This window comes from Lytechinus variegatus, chromosome 4 (assembly GCF_018143015.1).
Source record: "Lytechinus variegatus isolate NC3 chromosome 4, Lvar_3.0, whole genome shotgun sequence".
NCBI lineage: Eukaryota > Metazoa > Echinodermata > Echinoidea > Temnopleuroida > Toxopneustidae > Lytechinus > Lytechinus variegatus.
Genome location: NC_054743.1, coordinates 37,652,514 through 37,676,304, shown reverse-complemented (window position 1 = coordinate 37,676,304; position 23,791 = coordinate 37,652,514). Strand labels below are relative to the sequence as shown.

At 36.8% G+C, this 23,791-nt stretch overlaps 2 protein-coding genes across 2 annotated transcripts; one reads left to right on the top strand and one right to left on the bottom strand.

Annotated features, from left to right (window-relative positions):
- Positions 1 to 1,022: 1,022 nt before the first annotated feature.
- LOC121413983 (ribonuclease Oy-like) lies at positions 1,023 to 22,363 on the bottom strand. Its single transcript, XM_041607016.1, has 8 exons — positions 22,260 to 22,363; positions 21,096 to 21,162; positions 19,972 to 20,021; positions 18,171 to 18,243; positions 4,612 to 4,679; positions 3,045 to 3,164; positions 2,572 to 2,689; positions 1,023 to 1,430 (listed from the first exon to the last, which is right to left on the bottom strand). Exons 1-8 carry the CDS (start codon positions 22,358 to 22,360, stop codon positions 1,305 to 1,307), a joined length of 723 nt encoding a protein of 240 aa, XP_041462950.1. The 5' UTR covers positions 22,361 to 22,363; the 3' UTR covers positions 1,023 to 1,304.
- On the top strand, positions 7,912 to 16,803 carry LOC121413982. The gene is made up of 4 exons (XM_041607015.1): positions 7,912 to 8,359; positions 12,977 to 13,305; positions 13,987 to 14,122; positions 16,171 to 16,803. The coding sequence occupies exons 1-4, from the start codon at positions 8,173 to 8,175 to the stop codon at positions 16,344 to 16,346; spliced, it is 828 nt and encodes a 275-aa protein (XP_041462949.1). The 5' UTR covers positions 7,912 to 8,172; the 3' UTR covers positions 16,347 to 16,803.
- Positions 22,364 to 23,791: the final 1,428 nt, after the last annotated feature.

Genomic DNA, 23,791 nt, shown 5'->3' with positions numbered 1-23,791 from the left:
ATTTCAAAAAATAAAAGTTACCAGACTTCTCTTCGTTTCTTTGCCTGGGTTGAGTTAGTCTCCCAGTTTATTTTAATTTTCAATTTGTTTTTGTTTTTTCATTTTCAACAGAACAAAGTAAAGTTGTCGAAAATAATTACAATGACACTTTCAAATAAAACTTAAACAAACACTATACATTAATTGAGGCATATACAATATAATAAGCAAGTTTTCAACGCAATATGATTTGATATTTTGTTTGATATATATATATTTGAGATCAATAGTATGGAGAGGGCCGTAGCAAGGTCAATGCCCGTCTTCATCAAGCTTTCGGGCAGATGCCCTTCGTGATCAAGATCTAAACCAATATATAAATACAAAATATAGGCCTACAAATAACAATGGTAAATACAATGCAATGCCATATATAACGGAGATAAGTAATTATAGTCCATTAATAATAATCAATTATGCATGTTAGGTAATGGTAAGTCAATATGTACGAAGTATAGAATATATAGTTACCGTAGGGTCCGTAAGTATAGTGTATTGTTGACAGTAAAGTTAAGTGTGAAGTGAGGTCAGGTGTGCAGGGGTGAGTTTATTAAAGGGTGACGTGGTCGTTTAAACGACCCCCGTCACCCTTTATATACAGTATATATCATAGAGCTATTCATATTAAGATGATCATGTTCATGATGGTTATATCCATTGTCGTTTATACGCCATGAAAAGAAAGTCTTCGTGGTGTTGCCGTACGTGGCAACATTTTTATTCGTTCCCTTTTAATCAAATTTAAATACTCATACTGTTGAATATTAAACTGAAATGAAATCGAATGAAATGTTCAATATGTAAAGTATTGTCCATCAAGATAATGATTTGTGTAAGGTGGTCTGCAATAGTCTACAAAATAATGTAGAATCACATCTTCAGTGTGTACCACAGCTGATTCAAGGAGTCTGCATAGCAGACTAGGTCTACCGAGGCTGCAGATGTGGAATGGCTCGCTTCGCTCGCCCTTTCAGGCTGGTTATAGCAGATCCCACCTAACGAGCCATTCAGAGTCTGCATAGCAGACTAAAATATTTGGGGAAAAAAATTTTAAAAAACCCAAATCAAAAGCCAATTACTGAATAACGACGTCTGATCTTGATAGCTGGTTAACCGTAACAGCGAAATGGTGTGCTTGATGGAAAAATAAATTCGTTATGACCTTCTACATAGCATTTATCCAATGACAGAATGACCTTGCGGAACTTTGGGTGTATGATATATATAGAGACATCCGAAAGCAACCACTGATCAACATTGATATATTATGTCTTTGGAGGTATCATTATCTTTCGTTTAGGGTCACACTGCTGTCCGAAAATCTCCTTGCATTCGATGACTTTAAATGACAATCCGTAACAGATTCGAACCTCCATCAACAAATTAGAGCTCTGTGAAAAAAAGTGAACAAGATTATTTAATATTGGCTTGGATTGAATACAGTTCAGAAGCCACTTAATATCTAGTAAGATCCTTCGCCAAATAAAATTAATAAAAACATTTTACTTGCTTAAAATGGGTGTATGTTGTGCACGGTTTTCTGCATTAGTATATACTTCAATGGATTTCCATGAGCATGACGAGTGAAATTGAAATGATTTCTGATGCAAAAATTAAAGAAAAAAATCCTGACACGATAAAGCCCGGCAAAGGCTTTAGTTTAATAAAAATTCAACGATGTGAATTATACACTGCGAAAACTCCGGTGTTGATTTAACACCAGCCCGGAATCTATGTCCACACCAGAGAAGTGTTTAACAACAACACCAGTTTCGTTTTGGTCTAACACCAGATTGGTGTTTGTACAACACCAATTAGTATTAAAACAGCATCGGTTTGATTCCAAACTGGTGTTGTTTCAATACTTCTCTGGTGTGGACACAATAGATTCCGGGCTGGTTTTAAATCAACACCGGAGTTTTTGCAGTGTACCATCGTATGATACATTCCTATCTTATAAAGTGCAGTGGCCAACATTTTTTTTTTCAAATCCGGTTGCAAGACTTGGGAAATGAATGAAAACAAAAATGTGGCACCTCGATAGATTTTTATTTGTCATTAGACTATACTTCTCTCACAAATTATATTAATTGGATATAAGAAAGATACGTAGAAATATAATATCCTGAAAAAAACCGGCTCATTCATTCTTAATAAGTGGTTTTGTATTTATTAAGACAAAATACAGATATTTCAAAATATATTTTCGTGTAAAATCTTAATAATGGAAGTCCTTGACATCCATCGTAAGTGCTTGGGGGACTTGCATGCACTTATGTGGGATTAACCAAAACGGCAACACGACATATGCTCCGGCGACAATTGACCCGGGCTATAATCGTCTCAGATATAGGATTAGGGTTGCAGTAGTGTTTTATGTTAGGTTTGGGATAGGGCTTATCCACAAATCCAGAGTTGAAGTCGGTCGTTCCATTAATGTGTAGAATTTGCAGCGGAGCAATTGTCGCCGGAGCAATTGTCGCCGGAGCAAATGTCCGGTGGAACCAACCAACAAAACTTGACTAGGCTTACCTGATCAACGCAGTACATTCCAATACTATGACCTAGTCCTCGTTGGATCGCTGATCTCACCGAAGCTGAAGGGTAGAAAAGGACCTTCGATGGTCTGATATTATCTCGAGCTAGAAGCCTGGAATGCACGAAAATCAAGCAACGACAACAATTGATGTTAGCATGTCCACATAGTCCCTATACCTCTTTTCTATTGTTACTTTTTTCCACCCCCCCCCCCCCGTTTGGATTTTTTAAAGAACATTTTGGAGGTAATTTTTTATTTGGAGTGAAGACTTTTGGGGGGGGCATTGGTAGTTTTTTTCTGTACAAAATGTCCCTCAATCCCCCTTTTTTTGGGGGGGGGGTAGGGGAGATCCCGGATCCGCCTCTGGTCATTCTTAGTATTTGAACACAGTATTTGACTAGAGAGTTACTCGAACAATTAAACTGGAAATGTTAATTTTAAAACCTATAAAACGATCAATACTTACCGGTAGATATTTACAGCTGAATTCAGTTCAAGAGCAAGAGCAAAGAAGCCGTGTTGTGTGTGTAGGCTAGCAATCTTTCCTTGGGCTGCACATGTTCCATGTTTAACCCATTCATAGGCCCTGTTAATTTTGTTCGAAAGAAAAATAGATCCATCTTTTATTTTCTTTCGATTTTCATCCCAAATAAGTAAAGCATATTTCATTGAATAAATGAATAAATTATGCATATTATTGTTTGTCTTGTAGATGACCTTTGACCTAATGATTCTCGAACACAAATGTGATATTACCCCATAATTATTTGTAACAAATGTAAAGAAAACTGACCGGCGCAGAAATAAGGAAATGAGAGCAGGTTTAACAAAAACATTAAAAAAGGATGGACATGACCTCATATCATTTGACCTTTTGACCCCTAGATCGGACCTTTGACCCAATCATCCTCATGAACACACACGTGGTATTACCCAAGGATCAATTATAGGCCTACCATAATTGATACAGAAATAAAGAAAGGAGAGAAAGTTGAACAAAAACTTTGAACTTTTGACCCCTAGATGACCTTTGACCCGATCATCCTCAACAACATACATGTGTTATTACTCAATGATCAGTTGTACCAAGTGTAAACACAATTAATGTTGAAATAAAGAAATTAGAGCAATTTGAACAAAACCTTGACCTTTTAAACCTAAGATGACCTTTGACCCCATCATCCTTATAAACGCACATGCGGTATTACTTAAGGATCATTTGAACCAAGTGTGATCAAAATTGATGCAGAAATAAAGAAATAATCTGTAAGTTGAACAAAAACTTAATGGACATGACCTCACATCATTTGACCTTTTGACCCCTAGATTACCTTTGACCCCTTCTCTCTCACTGACTCATATTTGGCATTACCCAAGGATCATATGCACCAAGTGTGAGCATAATTGATGCAGAAATAAAGAAATGTGTGCAAGTTGAACAAAATTTTGATCTTTTGACCCCTATTTGACCTTTGACCCCGTCATCCTAAACAACACACCTATGGTATTACCAAGAGATCATTTGAAGCAAGTATAATTAAACTTGATGCAGAAATAAAGAAATGAGAACAAGTTGAACAAAAATATTATCACTTGAGCTTTTGACCCTCTGACCTTTGACCCCCATCATCCTCATGAACATACTCGATGCAGAAATAGAGAAATCATAGAAAATTGAACAAAAACTTTAATATTTCTGTAACAGACCAGCAGACTAATTTATACCAACGTACCAACAGGAAGTCTGACACTAGGTCGTCTCTGCCAAACTTCGTTCAGGCAAGACAACAAAAAAAAGATACGACTGTTAGACCGCCGCAAAATGTTTAGGTGTGTCCTCCCTGTCCTTCACCTCCGTCATTTAAATTCATTTTAAAAAGGACAACCTCCTACTGAAGAAAACGAATTAAGTGAAAGAAAACTGCCAAAGGGATATATACGACGAAAAAAATTATTGCACAGGCTCCAATAAGTTATGGGCCATGTAGCACCAAAGCACTTAAATGATAGGAACTTAATCAACTTTTACTCACCAAAATTCTTCGTTCGTTTTTCTCTTATCTAGAGTACTCCATGTCTTACTCATCGTAATGCGGAGATCCTGCAACATATATTGGATTATATTAATTGAAAAAATATAATGCCTATGAAATAGATAATATAAAGCTTCTTCTCTCTTATCTTATTTACTTTCCATACACTCTAAACTGAAAAATGTAAATCACCGTTGAATTTTGGTCTTTTTATCTCTGCAGTTCTATACGACAACGAACGGAAATAGGCTGCCACAGGGGCGCATCCAGATTTCGCCGAAAGGGGACCAACAAATATTTTCATCCACGATTCCCTCTATTGACCGTTACAACTTGATATATGCTGTTTTTATGGGGGTACTACTAGTCCTTACTATTGTCTTTCTACTTTCAAACATGATTTGATATATCTTGAATTCTTAATAAATGATAAAATTTCGATTTTTCAATCTGTAGACTTGATATTAAAGGCACTTAATGCAAACATGGAGCGCGAGGTGAAACTTGGAAATATGCTCACTCGCAAGTGCACATGTAAAGCACTACATGTAGGCACTAGCGTACCTAAGGGGGACCCCCCCCCCCCGCCCTAGACGAATCAAAAGTGATCCCTGACGAGCCACAAGTGGCTTCTTTTGAACTTGAAGACCTTTTTTAGCTTGTCATTTTTTTGGCGGACGAATTTGCCCACCCCCTTGGAAAATCCTAGGTACACCCCTGCATGTAGGTACATTATGAAGATGATGACTATAAATAACAAAATGTTTTCATCATTCTTTTTTACACATGAGCAGGATGCATATCTCGATGGAACAAAACAATGAAACCCAGAATCACGAGCAGAATATATTTTACATACTTGACTTAAAAACTGGATATTTTTTATGTATCTACACTGTAAGTAAAATCTTACCACTACGATGGTAATTATGTGTCCAACCAATATCGGCAGTATTTTACCTAATACGGCAAGCATGTTGTCCAGTAAGGTTTAAAAAAATACGCAGCAATTACTATAGAATGGGCAAAATTTTCATCACACTGGATGAATAAAAATGCCCAAAAGAAATACACAATTTTGGTTGGACACATAATCACCCTCATGGAGCACTTTTACCCAATATTTTCATCTTCTAGTTTGTCTAAGATTTTCAGTCTGTTAAAGTAAGATAATTGCAATTAGCATCTCCCTTTTTGCAGGGAAAGTAAAAACCACAGGAAGGGGGAACTTGCCTCCTACAGTTTCCCATTGGAACAAAAAAAACTTTTTCTGAAAGAAATGTGCACTTTGTGAGGAACACTTTTTAAAATGCGCATTTTCGCCATAAAGTTGATAGTCCTTTGGGTTTTTTAGTTCGTATTGCGAATTTTTTTTCATTCATTTTCGTTTTTCCCCTCTGAAGGGCCACGTATACAGTATGTTCCCCGTGCCCCAAATTAGATTAGCAAAAAAATAAATAAATAAGGAAACCTTTGGGGGTTAAGGGGGTGCACCGCATCCTTGGATATGCCCGTAGTAGTGTTGCTTTGTTAACGGCTTTAAAGTTCATATTTTCGGCAAACCGCATACAGCATATAGTTATTTTACATTTGGTGATAAAAAATATCCTTTTTTTAAACAAATTCATTCTAGAATTACATCGAAACACGTCTACGTCATGCATGTCAGACAGCAAAAAATACCAAACTTTTAACCAACCCTGGGTAGCATACTGTCCACACAACTATAAAGCAACGAGTTGCTTTAAACTTGGCACAAAAGGTGTAATTGCCAGACGAAGGCACTGGTGCAAAATTTAATGTTCACTGGTAAAATAGGGGAAGGGCTTTTTTTCCCTAAAAACCATTTACAAAACGTAAAAATTACCATATGATTGTGTTTTTTGCATGGCCAGCCATGGAAAATGCTCTTTCGCACCTCTATCATGTCTATGTAGATCCAAACATGGTGAGAACAGCGCTGGTCATCTAATAAGAATGTAGATCGAACAGACAGAAAAGACTCCACTAAACAAGTCAAACTAATTTGACTACCATTAATTTTATTACGGTTAGGTCTACATGGATACACGATGTCATCATATCCCGCATCATATTGAGCTATGTTGTGACTTCAAAGTGATTGAAAAAACCCAGAGTCTTGCGGGCTGGATTGAGAAGCTCCCCGGAGAAGCTCCGCTGACCGGATCTAACCCCTGGTGTACAGGTACCATCCGTCTCAAGTGGTCAATATTCTCCTATCCAAACTCTGCTCTATCAGAAATATCAAGTTATCAAGTCTCCCAGCTTCAAGATCTATCATCATCTTCTTCTTTTTTGTTCTTAAAACTAGGGGCGCCATATTGATCATAAAGGCGAGGGACGCCAAATTGAACGGAAAGCAACGGGGCTCCAAATTAGTTTTAAAATATCGGTGGAGCAAATATCGGCGGCAGTGGCGTACCTAGGATTTTTCACAGGGGGGGGGGGCTCGTCCGCCAACAAAAATTGACAAGCAAAGAAAAAAAGGCCTTCAAGCTCGTCAGGGGGAGGGGGGCAGGGGTACGTCTTTTGCATGGGTTGTGACTCGTCAGGGGGGGGGCAAACTGCCCCGCCCCCCGTATAGGTACGCTATAGTGATCGGCGGAACATTTTCCGGAGCAATTATCGGCGGAGCATTTGTTGCATTTTGCGTAGCAGTTGTCGGCTGGGCAATTGTCCTGGAACCCTTTATTTATCCTGCAATGAAAATGCTACATGCATTCTAGGTAACTATATGTGTACACTTCAAAAAAAAACTAAACAAACATGACTCATGCATGGCGTGCGTATAGCGCTAGCTATATAACTAGATCATGTGTTACATCGTAAAGTCCCGAAGTGATGACATCACAATTTTAATTTTTAATTCATGAATGCCCTTCCGATTTTGAATAAGCAAGCTAGTGCTTTTCCGAATGGCGTTGAGTTTTTATCTTGAACATGTTGAATCCATCTCGTACACACTCCAATTCACTTCAAAGCTTTAGAAAGTGGCATAATGAGCCAAAACAATTATTGAGAGGGCCGGATATGGCGTATCGGGAAAAAAAATTATAGCAATCAAGATTTGAGCAAGCGGAGCAAGCGAGCAGATATTTCGACATTTTGATAACAAAATCAAATTTTGTGATAGATCGATTTTTTACATATATTCAGAAAATAATAGCACTCACCTTTCTCTATTTCCTATCTTTCCTTTTCTTTCTTTTTTTCTTGGTCTTGATTTTTTATTCTTTAATTTTATTTTGGGGAAAGCGCCCCCAAGTCACCCCGCCCATCTGTACTCCACTGGTCAAGTTTATAGTTTCGGTCCGTTTTGATTTGCCCCGGTCATCATTTCTGACGTTATATAAACAACTGGCGTTTCCGTACACTCCTTGACCATTGACCATTTTAGATGGACCTATACAAAGTCCGTGCATGGTATACACAGAACTGCGACTTGGCCGAAAACGGGAGGTAATTCGTTTGGATACTGTCGCATTGACTGATCGACTGATCCCTCGTACTCCCGTCGCCCCTTGCTGAATAGCAGATAAGATGAATGTGAATACGCCAGATCTTGCTTCAAAATACGAATCGATTAGCTCGATTTATTTACAGAATAGATGGCATAAAGAAGCTTTTAATTTGATTGATTTCGAGATCAACGATCACGTCCTCGATGTTGGATGTGGTACTGGTAGGGAGTGCAGGTATATATCTCCATTCGTCAACTCCGTTATCGGTAAGCGGTACATCTTATCATAGACATATAGGCGGCGCGGATCCTACCCCTATTAGCGGGAAAAAAGAAAACAAGAGGAGAAATAAAAAGAAAGCAAAAGAGAGAAGAAAAACGAAGGGGAAACATACGAGGAGGAAGACGAGTGAATAAAATAAGATGAGGGGAAGACTTGGAAAATAATCTTTCATGTAATTTAACAGTATAAAATTTCCTCTCGCACTTCGCGCTCGCATTGCCTTTTACAGGTGTTTTATATATTTTGCTCAATATGGAGCTTAAATGTCAAATGTTGAAGTCAATATACCAAACATATTTTAGCACGAGAAAATCGAACTTCCATTATTTTGTTTGATTTACAAATTGATTTTTTTTTTCTGTAAACACTTATGTTTTTTCTTCTGAATATCAACATTTTCTGCTCATGCTGCGCGCTCGCAAAATTTGATTTGCCAGGTACCTATTATTTTCCTGTATTCCATAAAGTTCTCAAATATCCATATTCAGGTCAAATTGTCAAAACGTAACATCTATAAACCTTTAAAAAACAATTAAAAAAACGTAACATCTAGCGCTGCACGCTCGCACTGTGATTTGATATGTATATCTCAATATTTATTCTAACTTCTTAAAATCCCCATTTCATGACATTTTATCAAAAATTTCGGCTCGTGATTTGTTGAAAATATCTTAACTCATGTATATAATTCATAATTGCAAAAGTGCTTTAAATGTCCAGTTTTCAGGCCATAATAAATTAACAGATTTCGCGTCTAATTAGGCTTATTAGATTAATAAATAAGATATTAATTTAATAATCAAATTGTCAATTTTTATCAGAATGGAATATCGACAAGTTTCATCTCCCGCTTAGGAAGAGAAATAGGAAAATATTCATTATTTTCATATGATGACATAATGTTCTCAGAATGTCCATGTCCTATGTCAAAAACTCAAAGTAATACTGAAACATATCAGATCTTTTTTCAACTGTGATTCATATCCACCTCATAATTTTCCTACAAATTGCTTGAAATACAGAGCTTGAATTGACCCTTTTTCAGATCGGAATATCAAATATTTTAAACTCGCGCTTCGCGCTCACTTTATTGATTTTCATGATGAAAAAAGGGTACTTAGAATGCCCAGATTCTAGGTCGAAATCTGAAACACGTGCACGCATGGTTTTTTTTCAGATACACAGCTTGTTATTTATTTTAAAATCATTATGAGCCTATACAGTTTCAGATCAGAATATCATAAATTTTCTGCTCACGCTTTGTACTCGCATTATTAATTTTGGAAGATATCAAATTACATCCATTTTTTTTTCATTATTTACAAAACATGAAGAGAGTGCCCTGTTTTAAGGTTCGAAATCTCTTCTTTTTTTTTTGCTCGCGCTTTGCGCTCGCATCAATTGTTTGGTTATATTCTTGTACCGTTCATGATTATAAAAAGTGCAAAGAACGTTATTTTTTAGGCCGGAACGTCAAAAAATGTTCAGCTTCGCGCTCGCATTATTGAATTATGCATCGGCTTAATGGCTAACTGCAAAACGTCCTTAACAGGTCTCTTTTTTTACAAGGCCAGAACGCATCATGACAAATTCTGTTCGCAGTAATAATCTGTTTAAATACGCGTCTTGTTCAGATTGACAAACATTGCCCAGAAAGTTCAATTTTCTGGACAAAATACATGAAATTTCAAAATTCACTATTTAAATAGGGCTTATGACACATTTATGTTGTTTATAAGAATAGAGCTAAGAAATTGCTGTAAGGACATGGGCGTTTTGCCCCCCCCCCAAAAAAAAAAAAAATCACGATCAGTTAGTTATATGGCGTATCGCGCAAAATTAATAAGAAGTTACGAGCGAGCGAAGAGAGCAAGAAAAGGAAAGGGTTAAAAGTTAAATATAATGTTATTTCCCAAATATTATGTCAAATTCTACCACGAACTTGGGGGGTTTTTTGTAAAAAAAATGTCGAAATGTTTGCTTGCTCTCTTCGCTCGCTCGTAACTTCTTATTAATTTTGCGCGATACGCCATATCGAGCCCCCTCAAAATTTTTGGCTCATTACGCCACTGGGGCAACCTTTTCAAAGAAACAGACAAAAATCAACTTTGAGCGGCCGATCCTGGAAAAATATGTGTGACAAAATTTTCGCCCCTTCGCACCACCCTATTGGCGGAGGCTGGATCCGCCCATGATGGAAATATATGGGTTGTTGAATTTGAAACAGTCATATGGATATATGGATTATATGTATCATGATCATGTCATATTCTTTCCCATGTACTTTTGAATCAAATTTATTCCTGGGGTTTCCTTTTGTTAATTACGCTTATTTCTCAATAGATTTGCAGAGACATTTAGGAAATATAAAGGGGAATGAATTAACAGTGTAGTGCAGCGAAAGGAGTTCCCCAGAAACATATTTAAATTTGTGACATTTTGATAGAACAAGTTACCAAATTTGTCTATCCTTGGCCATACCATGGATACAACGTCAGAGGTGGTAGGACCATGCCTGGACAGACAGTCACAGAAGATGGGAAATGTGACAATGCTATAAATACTTTAAATTGCCACATCGGTCTTAATGAAATGGAGCAGATTATATGGCTTGTTATAAAAAGTGATTATGAGAAGATCGGTAAACAAACATCGGTGAGCTACTTTAATAGCTCACAGGAATTTACAACATGTAGACATGATTCAAAATTCAAATCAAATATTCTGACAGATTTTAACATAATATGCAGATGACAAAGTTTTTCACCATTTACACTTTCATTTTCTTATCGTTTGTATGAGTTCGCTTATATTCATTTTTCTTGAGCGTATAACTTTTTAAGGGCGACAGTCCCAACTCTAAGCGAAAATTCAGAGAATTTGCGGATCATTTAGAAAAAAATCGACTTTCGTTTGGGGAAGGGGACACTTACTACTTGATTAAAGTTAAAACAAGGACATTAATATCAATTGCAAATAACTTCACCCAATATCAATTATGATATTTTCCAGGTTTTTGTCTCGCCTGCGTAGCGGAGCGAGACATAGGTATCACTATTTCCGGTGTCGGCGTCGGCGGCGTCGTCAACAATTGTGTTGTACACCCAATAACTTTCTACAGCTTCGAGGTGGGGTCACCAAATTCATACCAGAGGTCCATCTCGTGAAAGCACAGGTCAAGTTCGAATATGAGTTGAATTTGAATAAGGTCAGAGGTCAATGAACTTTCCATGACTGGCACTGTGCTATGTTGTACACCCAATAACTTTCTACAGCTTCGAGGTGGGATCACCAAATTCATACCAGAGGTCCATCTCCTGAAGGCACAGGTCAAGTTCGAATATGAGTCGAATTTGAATAAGGTCAAAGGTCAATGAACTTTCCATGACTGGCACTGTGCTGTGCTGTACATCCAATAACTTTCTACAGCTTCGAGGTGGGATCACCAAATTCATACCAGAGGTCCATCTCCTGAAGGCACTGGTCAAGTTCGAATATGAGTCGAATTTGAATAAGGTCAAAGGTCAATGAACTTTCCATGACTGGCACTGTGCTGTGTTGTACACCCAATAACTTTCTATAGCTTCGAGATGGGATCGCCAAATTCATACCAGAGGTCCATCTCCTGAAGGCACAGGTCAAGTTCGAATATGAGTCGAATTTGAATAAGGTTAAAGGTCAAAGGTCAATGAACTTTCCATGACTGGCACTGTGCTGTGTTGTACACCCAATAACTTTCTACAGCCTCGAGGTGGGATCACCAAATTCATACCAGAGGTCCATCTCCTGAAGGCACAGGTCAAGTTCGAATATGAGTCGAATTTGAATGAGGTCAAAGGTCAATGAACTTTCCATGACTGGCACTGTGCTGTGTTGTACACTCAATAACTTTCTACAGCTTCGAGGTAGGATTGCCAAATTCATACAAGAGGTCCATCTTTTGAAGGTGCAGGTCAAGTTCGAATGTGAGTTGAATTTGATTAAGGTCAAAGGTCAATGAACATTTTACTTCAGAACTCAGTACTCTCTGTACTTGAACCAGATTTTGTATTTTACTTGTTTATTCTTTAAAAGCTGTTGTTGTTATTTATTTAATGAGCTATAGTTCTTGGCACCATTTATAATATTCACACAAATTTGCCAAAGGTACAATAGAAAAGCTGTCAAAGTTTTCACTCATATTATTATGCATTACATTCTTTTTCACTAACATTCATTTCCTTACTTCCATGGAAATCATTATAGCTTCATAGTATTAACAGCATTCTTAGTGTTATCTCATTTCCTAGGGATAAAGTAGGCCTATAGCATTATTGCATATGTAAACTGTCAGAACCACAATTCACCCCCTAAACTGCTGACAGCCTCGGAAGTCATATAGCATAGTTTTGACATACATTCTCTTCATGACTGCAATATGCAGGCGAGACAACGCTTGGCGTTTGCCTTGTATTTATTCGAGGCTGTTTGATGTACATGTAAGAAAGCGGTCGGAGTGGAATTTGCGCGATTTTGTGCGGATAAGGAATTTTGTATTTAGAGCCTACAGTAAATCATTTATCAATTATTCATATATCAATTTATCCATGTTTTTAATGCAGGAATCGACAAGTCACGTGGAATGATAGAGCAAGCGAGGAAGACAAACACGGCATTACATATACAATACTTGGAAGATGCAGCGGAAACATTCTTTGATCACCATAGCGACTGGAGCGAAAGGTTCAACAAGATTCTTTGCCTGTCAGTCTTACATTATTGCAAGGATGAAAACAGAATACTGAATAATATATTCAAATGTCTTAAGCCAGGAGGATCATTCGTAATAGGCTTTCCGTCTAAATTCCAACTTCATGGCGAAGGTAGTTCCTATGGAGAAACCGCTGATAACTGGGTCAGAAATCATGAGCGATGGGGTGTTTTCCTGAAGGTAAAAATTAAGTAAAGCTTCATAAAATGATATCAAACAATCATGGTCATAATGACAGGAGGGTAAATATATAGAATGTTCCCTCCTCATTTAATTCAAACCGCTGACATATAATTTTTGATGACATGAATTTATTGATATTGATATTCCAGAGTTATGATATCCATCGTGTTCCATCTCACTTTCAATTATTTTGTTTCTACATTAACCAAAGGAAATGGCTTCATCTGTCTGCGTTTTCTCCCCAATTCGCTATCGCATTTCATTGCAAACAAACAACAATTTATATCATGCTACGGACGTGCACAATAGATTCAAGGCACTGGCTTACAGATTGCGGGGGGGGGGCTTGTATAGGCCATTCATCCCCAAAAGCTTCACGACCAGGAGCAAACAAGTGAGAAATCATGAAAACAAAATAAAAGTTTGTGAAATACGATACTATTCTCTGAATATTTGTCAAACCTAATTACAAGATTAGAGTTTTGTGCTAAAAATTACAAAAACTTTTGCTCACTCGCTTTGCTCTCTCTCGCAGCCGTACTTCATAAATATTTCCCCATACACCCTGCCTGCAGGCCCCTCTAATTTTTTTATCATTGCGCCAATAAACAATCTTCAATTATTGTTGGGATAAGTTTATAAAAGTACATCATCTCTCTTTTCGCACTTGTTACACAGGACTACGACTATCAAATCATCCCGAGAGAGAATAGTGATGCATTTATAACAACAATGAAATCACTAGGTTTCAAGGTACAATATGTGAAGGTTCATAAGGGGAAATATGTGCTATGGAAAGAGAAATTGATAAAGGGTAAGTATCTCGAGGCCTATATCCTGCTCTGTTCATTCCAATTATTTACTAGATGAAATGAATGTGTGTGTCCTAAATCACGTATCATGTAGATGATATAAAACAAAAATGTTATATTGGATAAATATTTGCGGATTATACATCGAAAGTTATTTTGATCGGGTGAAACTAAACATGGTGTATTTTTGCCTCGCTTATATAAATCCTATTCGCAAATATGTAGGCTGAAATTTTCAAGATAATTATCTGCAGCTTTCTAATATCCAATAACTAAATTTGTGAAGCAACTGCTCGAAGGGCTAAAAAAGAATAACGAGTGTGCTAAATGTCAAATCAAAATTCTGACGTCTAGCTGAAAATTCCAAATATGAATTCTACCGGCTGAAAAAACATCCAACACTTTTGTAATATTTGAATGTTAGATTATACTGAGTATACAACCTTCATACCCTTTGATACAACCTTCTTATTAAAGTTAAAGACTGGTTGTAACTAGTTTAACAAAGAGAACGTGAAGTTACTGAAGTTTGGATAAAATTATAAGCCCCTCCAAAAAAATCTATATTCATTGCGTTAAATATTTGTCGCATCTCGGGCTTTAAGCTTCTTTACCGTTATATGATAGAAGAATTGAAGGATAGAAAGATTTTTATCATTTTGATATAGCGTCCAACAAAATATGAATTTGAGCGTAAATGAACTTAATGATTATAGTAGCTTACCGTGGGTCACGGCTTTGGGGACACCAGCAAAAGGTTAGTCACTCAGTTGGCGCTCAATATAGCCAGGTATAGACCTATACTGACCTAGTAGAGACATTTTTTATAGGGACTGCACCATTAAAAGAATATGTCACGCGAGCGCGAAGCGTACGTGAGCTGATTTTTTTATATTCAGACCTAAAAAAGGGACATAATAAGCAAATTTTTTGTAATCATGATTCGTTCCTTTCTCACTAAACAAACAATGCGAGCGCGAAGCGCGAACTGAAAGTTTGACAAAAAAACAGGGACAAATTAAGGACTATTTTTCAAGGAATTCATGCATGATGAGCATACATATCTCACCATAGTCATCTAATGCGAGCGTCAAGTGCGTGTTGGATTTTTTTTAGCATTACACCGAAACACATGAAGCACTTTTTGTAGTAATTGTAGTCATGAACATGTGAGACGTGTCCACTAATCAAATATTGCGAGCGCGAAGTGCGAGCTGAAAATTTTGATTGTCAGACCAGAAAAATGACATTGAGTGACATATCTTACCAATCAACTAATGCGAACGTAATCACGGACTGGAAATGTTTTATATTCAGACCTTAAAAAGAAACATATATCACTACATGATATAATAAAAGCTCGAAGTGCGAGGAAATAATCATATTTGGTGTATACTGACTTCATTGAAAACGGGATTTTTAGTACTATTTAATCCCCTTGAACATGATTGCTTATTTTATCTCATTAAATAAACAATGCAAGCACCAGGAGTGATGAACACATAGGCCTATAAAGCAAGTTATGTTTCATAAAGTTATAAAAATATTTCTTATGTAATAGAATATAATATCTATTATATAGTATAACATAATATAATATGATATACAATAATTTCTTCTTCTTCCCAAGTTGTGTTTTTCTTTGTTTCTCCTATTACCCCGGGGGATTTTTTTTGCCAGCCGATGGGGGGGGGGCACGTGCTCCCATGCCCCCCCCCCGTACTACACTACTATGCTATAATACTTTGCAAATAAGTATCGAAGTCGCCTTTTACAAATTTTGTATTCATCTCACATTTTGTCTAACTGTTAAGTTATTATATATAGGTTGATCCCAGTTATAAGTAGAATAAAATGACAGTAATAATTATTTACTTGGCTTTATTTACATGAATTTCTTCATCATCTTTTTTAATTTCTGCTATCAGTATTATCATTGTTAAAGGCCATTCTCTGTGCTTGTTGCTTATGCAACTTTCAACATGGTCATTGTCGCCTTATCATAGCTATCATTAAATGTGCATAATATCATTTTTTGTTTTGATTACAGCTCAACTTCAATGCCTCTTTGACCCCATCACACAGATCCCTTTCCAACAACAAGATGAATTTCTTGATGACGTATATAAATGGTTGTACGACGTCACTACCAAACGAGAAGATGGTTATCTTCAGGGTGAACTTGGACGATTTGAGTACTTGATCGCACTGGCCACCAAAGAGTGACAAAGACGATGCTGGACGAGAAGTGATCCTCATTCTGTTTCTCTCAGTCCCTGCTTTATTTTAATCCCGCCACCAGTATATACCCCTGTTGTAATTTATTCTTTTTAATGCAAATAACCTTTAAAATCAGGTGTTTGTTGAGCAATGGGCCTGTATGCGAGTGAATTGGGGCGAAATTCACATGACTGTCGCTGAATTTTTCAGCACTTTATTTTTTTAAATCTCGCTTATGACTTGCCTGTGAATCTACTAAAAAGTAACATAGGCCTTCTTCAATTAATGACAAAAAATCAAAATTTGTATAAAAATGGCAAAATTACATAATCGAAAAGAAATTTTCGTAATTTCATGAAATATTCAATAATTTCTAGCTACAAATAATGCCCAGGAAGTTCATCCAATCACCTCCTACATCGACGATCCCCTGTCGATTCGTGATTGGTTTTTTTTTTTGGGGGGGAGGGGGGCAAGTAAGGAAAGGCCCTTGCAAAGATAATGAAAACTTAATATATTGTCACGCCTTTGTAATTGCAGACTTGTAGTATTTTCAGTATTAAGTGAGAGCAAAGCTTCCTCGAGCTCGCAGAGCCATGGAACGTCCTTCCAACATTCCCAGGTTAGACTTATGACCTATGGGCCTTCCCTTAAAGGAGAAGTTCACCCTGACGAAAACTTTGTTGTAAAAATAGCAGAAAAAATAGTAAACAATATTGGTGAAGGTTTGAGGAAAATCCGTTAAAGAGTAAGAAAGTTATTAGAGTTCAAAGTTTTGGATTTGTGACGTCATAAACGAGCAGCTGCCCCCGTGTGTTATAAATGCATGAATTTCAAATTTTGCATGGTTCCTGATGACGTAATTTTGTTTTCTATTCATGATCGGGTGTGAAATGATTTGTCTTTTGATATACAAAAGGTACAGTGAAAACCATTTTCAATTTTCTGAGAAAATGACATTTCATTGATTTTTTACCATTCGCTATGTAGGAATGCTGCTCGCATATGACGTCACAAATCAAATAATTTAAATTCTAATAACTTTTAAATTATTTGATGAATTTTTCTCAAACTTTCGGCAATATTTTCATTAGTTTTTCTTCTATTTTTACAATAAAGTTTTTGTCAGGGTGAACTTCCCCTTTAAGTAACGACAAGGACAGTCTCTCAGTCGCGTGCGGCCTCGCTAGCGATGACAGATCTCAGTCGCGTGCGACCTAGCCTGACCTCACGCCGAGGACAGATATGTTTGCGTAAGTCCAGGGTCTCGCTCGCGGACAGATTATGCAATACCAAAGACCGGCTCGCAGTAGCGTGCAGCCAATCTGTACCGAGGACGAATTATTTTTTTTTGGGGGGGGATAGAAACTGTCACAAGAATGCTTTGCTCGATTTAGCTCTCTATTAAAGGGGTGGTAATTCGTTATTTTTAGGAGAGTTTTCTCTGGGCATCATAATTTATGATGGCATGTCTTGGAGTTTATTTCAATCGAGTGTATGCCTACTCTAGTTGGGTTGTGTCTATTCTTCAAATGTCTACTCTTTTGAATAAATGGACGAGTCTACAACCTAAAAGTCAGCTCGATTTGCTTATTTCAATTTTTTTCCCCACTCCCCACAGATTATAGACGCATGTAAAGATAGTTGACTTACATTCTTAGAGAACTGAAAGAAATGAAGTGAGAACCTTTATACAGTCAATGAGAGGGGGGGGGGGGGTAACAGTCTGTTGGTGAGATCAGAGAGATCTGAGATCTACAGCAGCTTATTAATTTTCAACTACCTTATAAATTTCATAATAAAAATATGATTAAAAAATCAGTTGATTACCTTTACTGCTTGAGGGTCGAAAGGCCATGAATTATTGCAGTATGTAGGACTTTGTGATGATCCTTGGCTTGGCCTGAACGTGAAAGAAAAATGATACAGCTAGAGGAGAATCAAGAATTTCAGAGTAAGGGGTCGGGCACATGGTGACACGACATTTGCTCGGGCGATTGCTCCATACTTCGTCTAAGATAAAGGGTTCGAGTTGCAATATATAGGGTTTTATGTTAGGACTATAGGGTTGGGTTTAGGATAGCCTTATACACAGCAAAAACTGTGGTGTTAACCGGTGTACATATGAGGACCACACCAGTTATTTTACACCGGTGTTAAATCGGTGGTGTTAGTTTACACCTATAGGTGTTATTACAACACCTTTTATTGTTACATTTACACTCTTTGGTGTTATGTTTAATCTCTAGCGTGTAATTTTAACACCTCAGGGTGTGGTCCTTTGTTAACACCAATTGGTGTCAGTTTTAACACCGCAGTTTTTACAGTGTATAACGTAAACTCCCGGTTAGTCATTCCATTAGTGTGTGGAATTTGCATCCGAGCAAAATTTCATGGAACCGGGGCACAGAGGACTGTTGTGTCGGAAATGTATTTGACGGAGCGGAATAAAAAGGTTGGTCACAATTGCTATTCTTAAAAATAAAGAGGAACAATTTAAGATAACTCTACAATCGCAATGTGTATCCCTAATAGAAAATAAAGGGCAAAAAGGGGGTGTCACTCCGCATATTTATCCTCACCTCCAAAAGAGAGGGGTGGGCACAATGATCGAGGGAAGCTTGATGGCAAATTGTATTATATGCACACAACTCTGTCCTCTGTGTTTATAATGATAATAATATTCCGCATTTATATAGCGCTTAATACATCGGAACGACGTCTCTGAGCGCTTTACAGAAATATTATTACCCCCGGTCATCGGATCTTTGCATGCCCGCATATAATGTATGCACCTTCTCCACACCAAGACTCAATTGCTAGGCATACTGCATACTATAGGCTTTCACATCCTACCGGGATTAACGCCTTATAACGCCAAAGGACGATATAGGCCATTCGAACACATGACCCTCTGATTACAAGGCGAGAGTCAGAACCGCTCCACCGCGACGCTTAATTCCACGCGTTCCTCCCCACCACAACACCCCCGATCCGCACCCAGACACCATACGGCACCGAGCAATGTAAACCGACTAAGTGCACTTTACATTCAAGACTATTTATCAAATTCCACCATGCTGAGTAATCAACCTTCATAGACATAATTTTGTGAAGAAGTAAATCGATGCTGAATGTGTATCAGATATTTCTTTAATATAGACCAGCAGTGAATAGATTCTCATACACATCCCAAAGTATAATTATGTACGCTTTGAAGAAAAAGGTCTTTGTCACATACATGTAAAGTATATTCAACGAGTCATAAAAGTAAAATTAGTCTTTGTGCTTGTTTCTATTAATTTCCATATAAAAAATAGGGCCTATAGATGTTCAAATTTAACAAATCATATAAAATATGGAAGATTGCCAATTCCAGCGGTATTTACAAAATACTACTGTTATTCCAGAGTCCTGTAATGTTAAATGAAGATATTCGGTATAATTGATTTGTTTTCGCAAAGATTTGAATTAAAAAATATAGATATATACAATTTAAAGAGGTGATGCGTGACAACTTATAAGTGGTAAATGTAAGATAAAAGTATAGATTCGTTTTATCAAATTGTAAGCCTATGTGGTAAGTATACTCAGCTCAATATTTCTGATAATAGATTTCATGATAATTTACCATAAACCATGGATGGTCCAGTTGTTCTTTACATTGTATTCACGGCAATTCTGCGTATAAAATAAAAAGAAGTGATAAGAAAGCAGCTACAACTTTAGGAAGTGATAATAGGCATGATGGATCAATACAAAAAAAAACTCTCACCCATTGCTCCGATGAATACAAACTGCAGGAAAACGAGCTTTTAATAGATCATCCAACTAGAAACTTTGCTTTTTCATGTCTATGCCAAATCATTGTTTGGGTCGTTCAATTCCTAGTTTGGATGTCCTTCCCCCCAAAAATATCTACAGACATCACATGCATGCATGTTCTTTACAATTAATTCAAAGCAACATTCATCTCATTCCTATTATTTGTATATATTTTACAAAGTATTTAAAAAATACATGTAAATACATTATAAAAAGTAATTGAATAATTGAGAGTTTCAAACAACTTTATGTTGGCCCAAATCAAGAAAAAATAACATTAAACAATTCCTGCCTTGTTCAATTTCATTTTTAGTTGCGTTAATCCAAAACACGGAATAGATACACAGATAGTAGTTTAGTCCAAAAATAAGAAAAAGTACTTTGTTATTTCGAAAATTCGTGGCATTATGATTCCGAAGTTTCTTTAGTCCAAAAAAAAAATATAGGGTTCTTATGCCGCGTAAAATAAGTTTCTTTGGCGCGAAATTAAGTAAGATTCAATAATATGAAAATATAACTAATGAACTGCTTATGAGGTAAATGGGTACCTGGCAGGAATTTATTCCTTGAAATGCCATCGCGCTGTAAAAGGCTGCGAGGCTAAAGCCAGGGTAATAATATCCAAGTCCTTTGGAAGCGCATAGAGACGTTATTTATAATGTGTTATGCGCTATACAAGAACTGTCTATCATTATTATTATTATTATAGGAACCTTGCTTTATTTGCAAACTCGGATTATTTTCAATCGGATTAACACATCTCCAGACTAATGAACTTCGGAATATCGAACCTTTAGAGTATTCGAATCTTAGGAATAATGAGTTTTGGAATTAACGAGGAATAGTGAAAATAATGATGTATTCTAAATTTAGATTTAGAAGGCTCTCGATCGGCCCGTATAAAATATTGAATGAGTCAGAATAGTATACCTTTCCAAATGTTCTGCAGACAGTTGGTGGCCATTGTAATGCGAGTGTTAGATGATCCCATCTACTTCTGAGAAGAGTCCAGCAATGAAATCAATATAGATTATTAGTAAATATTGTTATGATCTCAATAGGGACTATATTGTACAGACCGTTTGGTTCAAGGTACTACAAAATAGTAAATAGTACTTCAAAATAAAAAAAGGAACGTTTTGGAGAAACGAACTCTTTTTTATTGCTAGTCAAATTTTTGACAGCGAGAACCTATTATTTACAAAGAGAATGCCAAACACCCCCCCCCCCGAAAAAAATGGACCGACATTGCCTTTCTAATTGAATACCGATAAATGATGCTAAGAACATGTGAGAATCGACCTATCTGACTGTTTAAAGTTGACTAGCAAACAGTCGAAGTTTTCTCAAACTCGGAATTGCAAAAAAAATCTATTTTTCTGATAGCCTATTAATATGTAATATATAGTCCTCTCATGCCTATAGCTATATCAGCATATGTAAGTTGTAGAAAAAATAGGCCTAAAAAACAAAAGAAATGACAAAGTGACATCAAAATATACGTGGACCTCCATTCACCGGCTCAATTCCGATATAAGGCAACGTAGCAAGAGTCATTGCAGTCAGTCAGCACCAATGGGGTGGGGCAATCACTCACACCTCCCCCCCTCCCGATAACCTTGAAAAATGAAAAAAACTTTTGAGTAATTTTTAAATGATAGTTGTACATGCTGTCACAGGCATCATATTCAAGCTGTATGTGATTTTGGGCCCGTTGCAGAAAGAGTTTTAATCAAACGCAACTCTAAAAATCATGCGAAACTTGATTTTCAACCAATCAACAGAGCGCATTTTCGACTTGCGATTGATTTTTGACTTGCGTTTACACGCAACTCTTTCTGCAACGGGCCCCTTAAGTACCATATATATCACTCTTCATTTTTTCTTGTCCACCCTTGCCCCCACCCCCCGAAAATAAATGTGCTACCCTCCACTTGTCACCCCCCCCCCCCCATTTAAAAATCCATCCAGATGCACAAGTAGCAGATAACAGCCATAAGTTTTTTCTGCATAATATGTTGAATTGTCACACAATGTATCAATAGGAAACATTTAGGCCTAGCCTATCCATGAAAATTAGTTGTACTGCCTTACCGGGTAGACCCTCCGAAGTCTGTTTGAAGCTCCGATTTCACCACACCAAATACTAGTAGTAGTGGTAATAAAACAAGACTGGTCAGCACAAGAGATTCCATGACTTTGACATTTCATTCTGTTTATTACTCTACACTGAGTAAAGTCCCACAAGTGATTTAATTGTTATGCGATGTATCTTCTTTAAAAAAATACATCACATGGAAGTTAGACCACTTGCGGCTATGAAAATAGCCTCAAGTGATCTGGTTTCCGTTTCAATTCATGCATTTACCTTATAAACTTCATACTGTGAAAACATAATGGCATTTATGGCCATGAGATTACTCCTTATATTTCCAAAGATGATTGTCCTGGTTTTAAATTCAATTCCTTGTTTCCTCCTTGAGGACAGTGTGGGGTTTTTTTATCAGCAATGTGTTGCTTTCGGTTTAATATATTCGCTGTTGACAAGCAGTTGGTTTACTTTGGGCTAAAACCATTTGGTCAATTAATTTGATCTAATTGCCATTTTGTGTACACTAAACCAGCTCTGATACACAATTCAGTCTAATTGATTGGTGTTAGTCCAAGTGTATATTAGATGAAATGGGTGTCAGCCTAAATAGACCAAAATGATTTCAAGATGAATCGGATATTTATGAGTGCAATGGACCATGGACGAATGAATCATTTTTATGGCGGGGGGGGGGGGGATGACGCATAAGCTTTTTTTTTTATAAAACTTGAAAGCGAGGGAGCAAAGCGACCATGATTGTCATTTGGGTGCTTATGCATTTCATAAAGTGAATTAGGATTGTGTGCATACTTTTGGTGGATTTTGTGAAAATTTTTATTGATAAAATGTAAACTTTAAACATTTCTGGGGGGGGGGTACAATTTCCCAAAAGCCCCATCTGCGTACGGCCATATAATGGACAGAATACTTGTACTTCATGAGGCGACAGATGAAATGATCCATTCAAAGATCATTCACCTTTCACTGAATGAAAAATTCTGTCCATTGCACATTTGAAAGGAACATTAATTATTTGTTTTATATGACACATCAAATAGATCCTTATCATTTGACATTTATGAATTTGAATGCAAAAGTTGTTCAAAGTGTTTTTATACGTAGCGCCAGTGGTCTTGGCGAAAATGCAATAGACAAAATCGTATAGATCAAAAAATTGCGCGGATGATGGGCTGAATGATCGACATCGAACAACCAATCAAACGAGAAGGATCTATCTAGATGTCATACACGTATAACCTAGGGCATGTCATAGGATGTATAGTTACTTCATTTTGACAATTTATTCGACCTTATATTTACTCAGGCTTTCATGAAAAAAACGGTGAATGTAATAGAAAAGAACAGGGTAACAAGAAGATAGAAATCATAATGGAAAGGAATACAAAGTCTCAAACTATGATTTCTTTTTTAATTACATAAATGTAATTCATACATTAGATGAAAAATACAAAATACTCAATCATCTTATTCATCAATGGGTATGAATTTGCATATTGTGATCAAATATATGTAC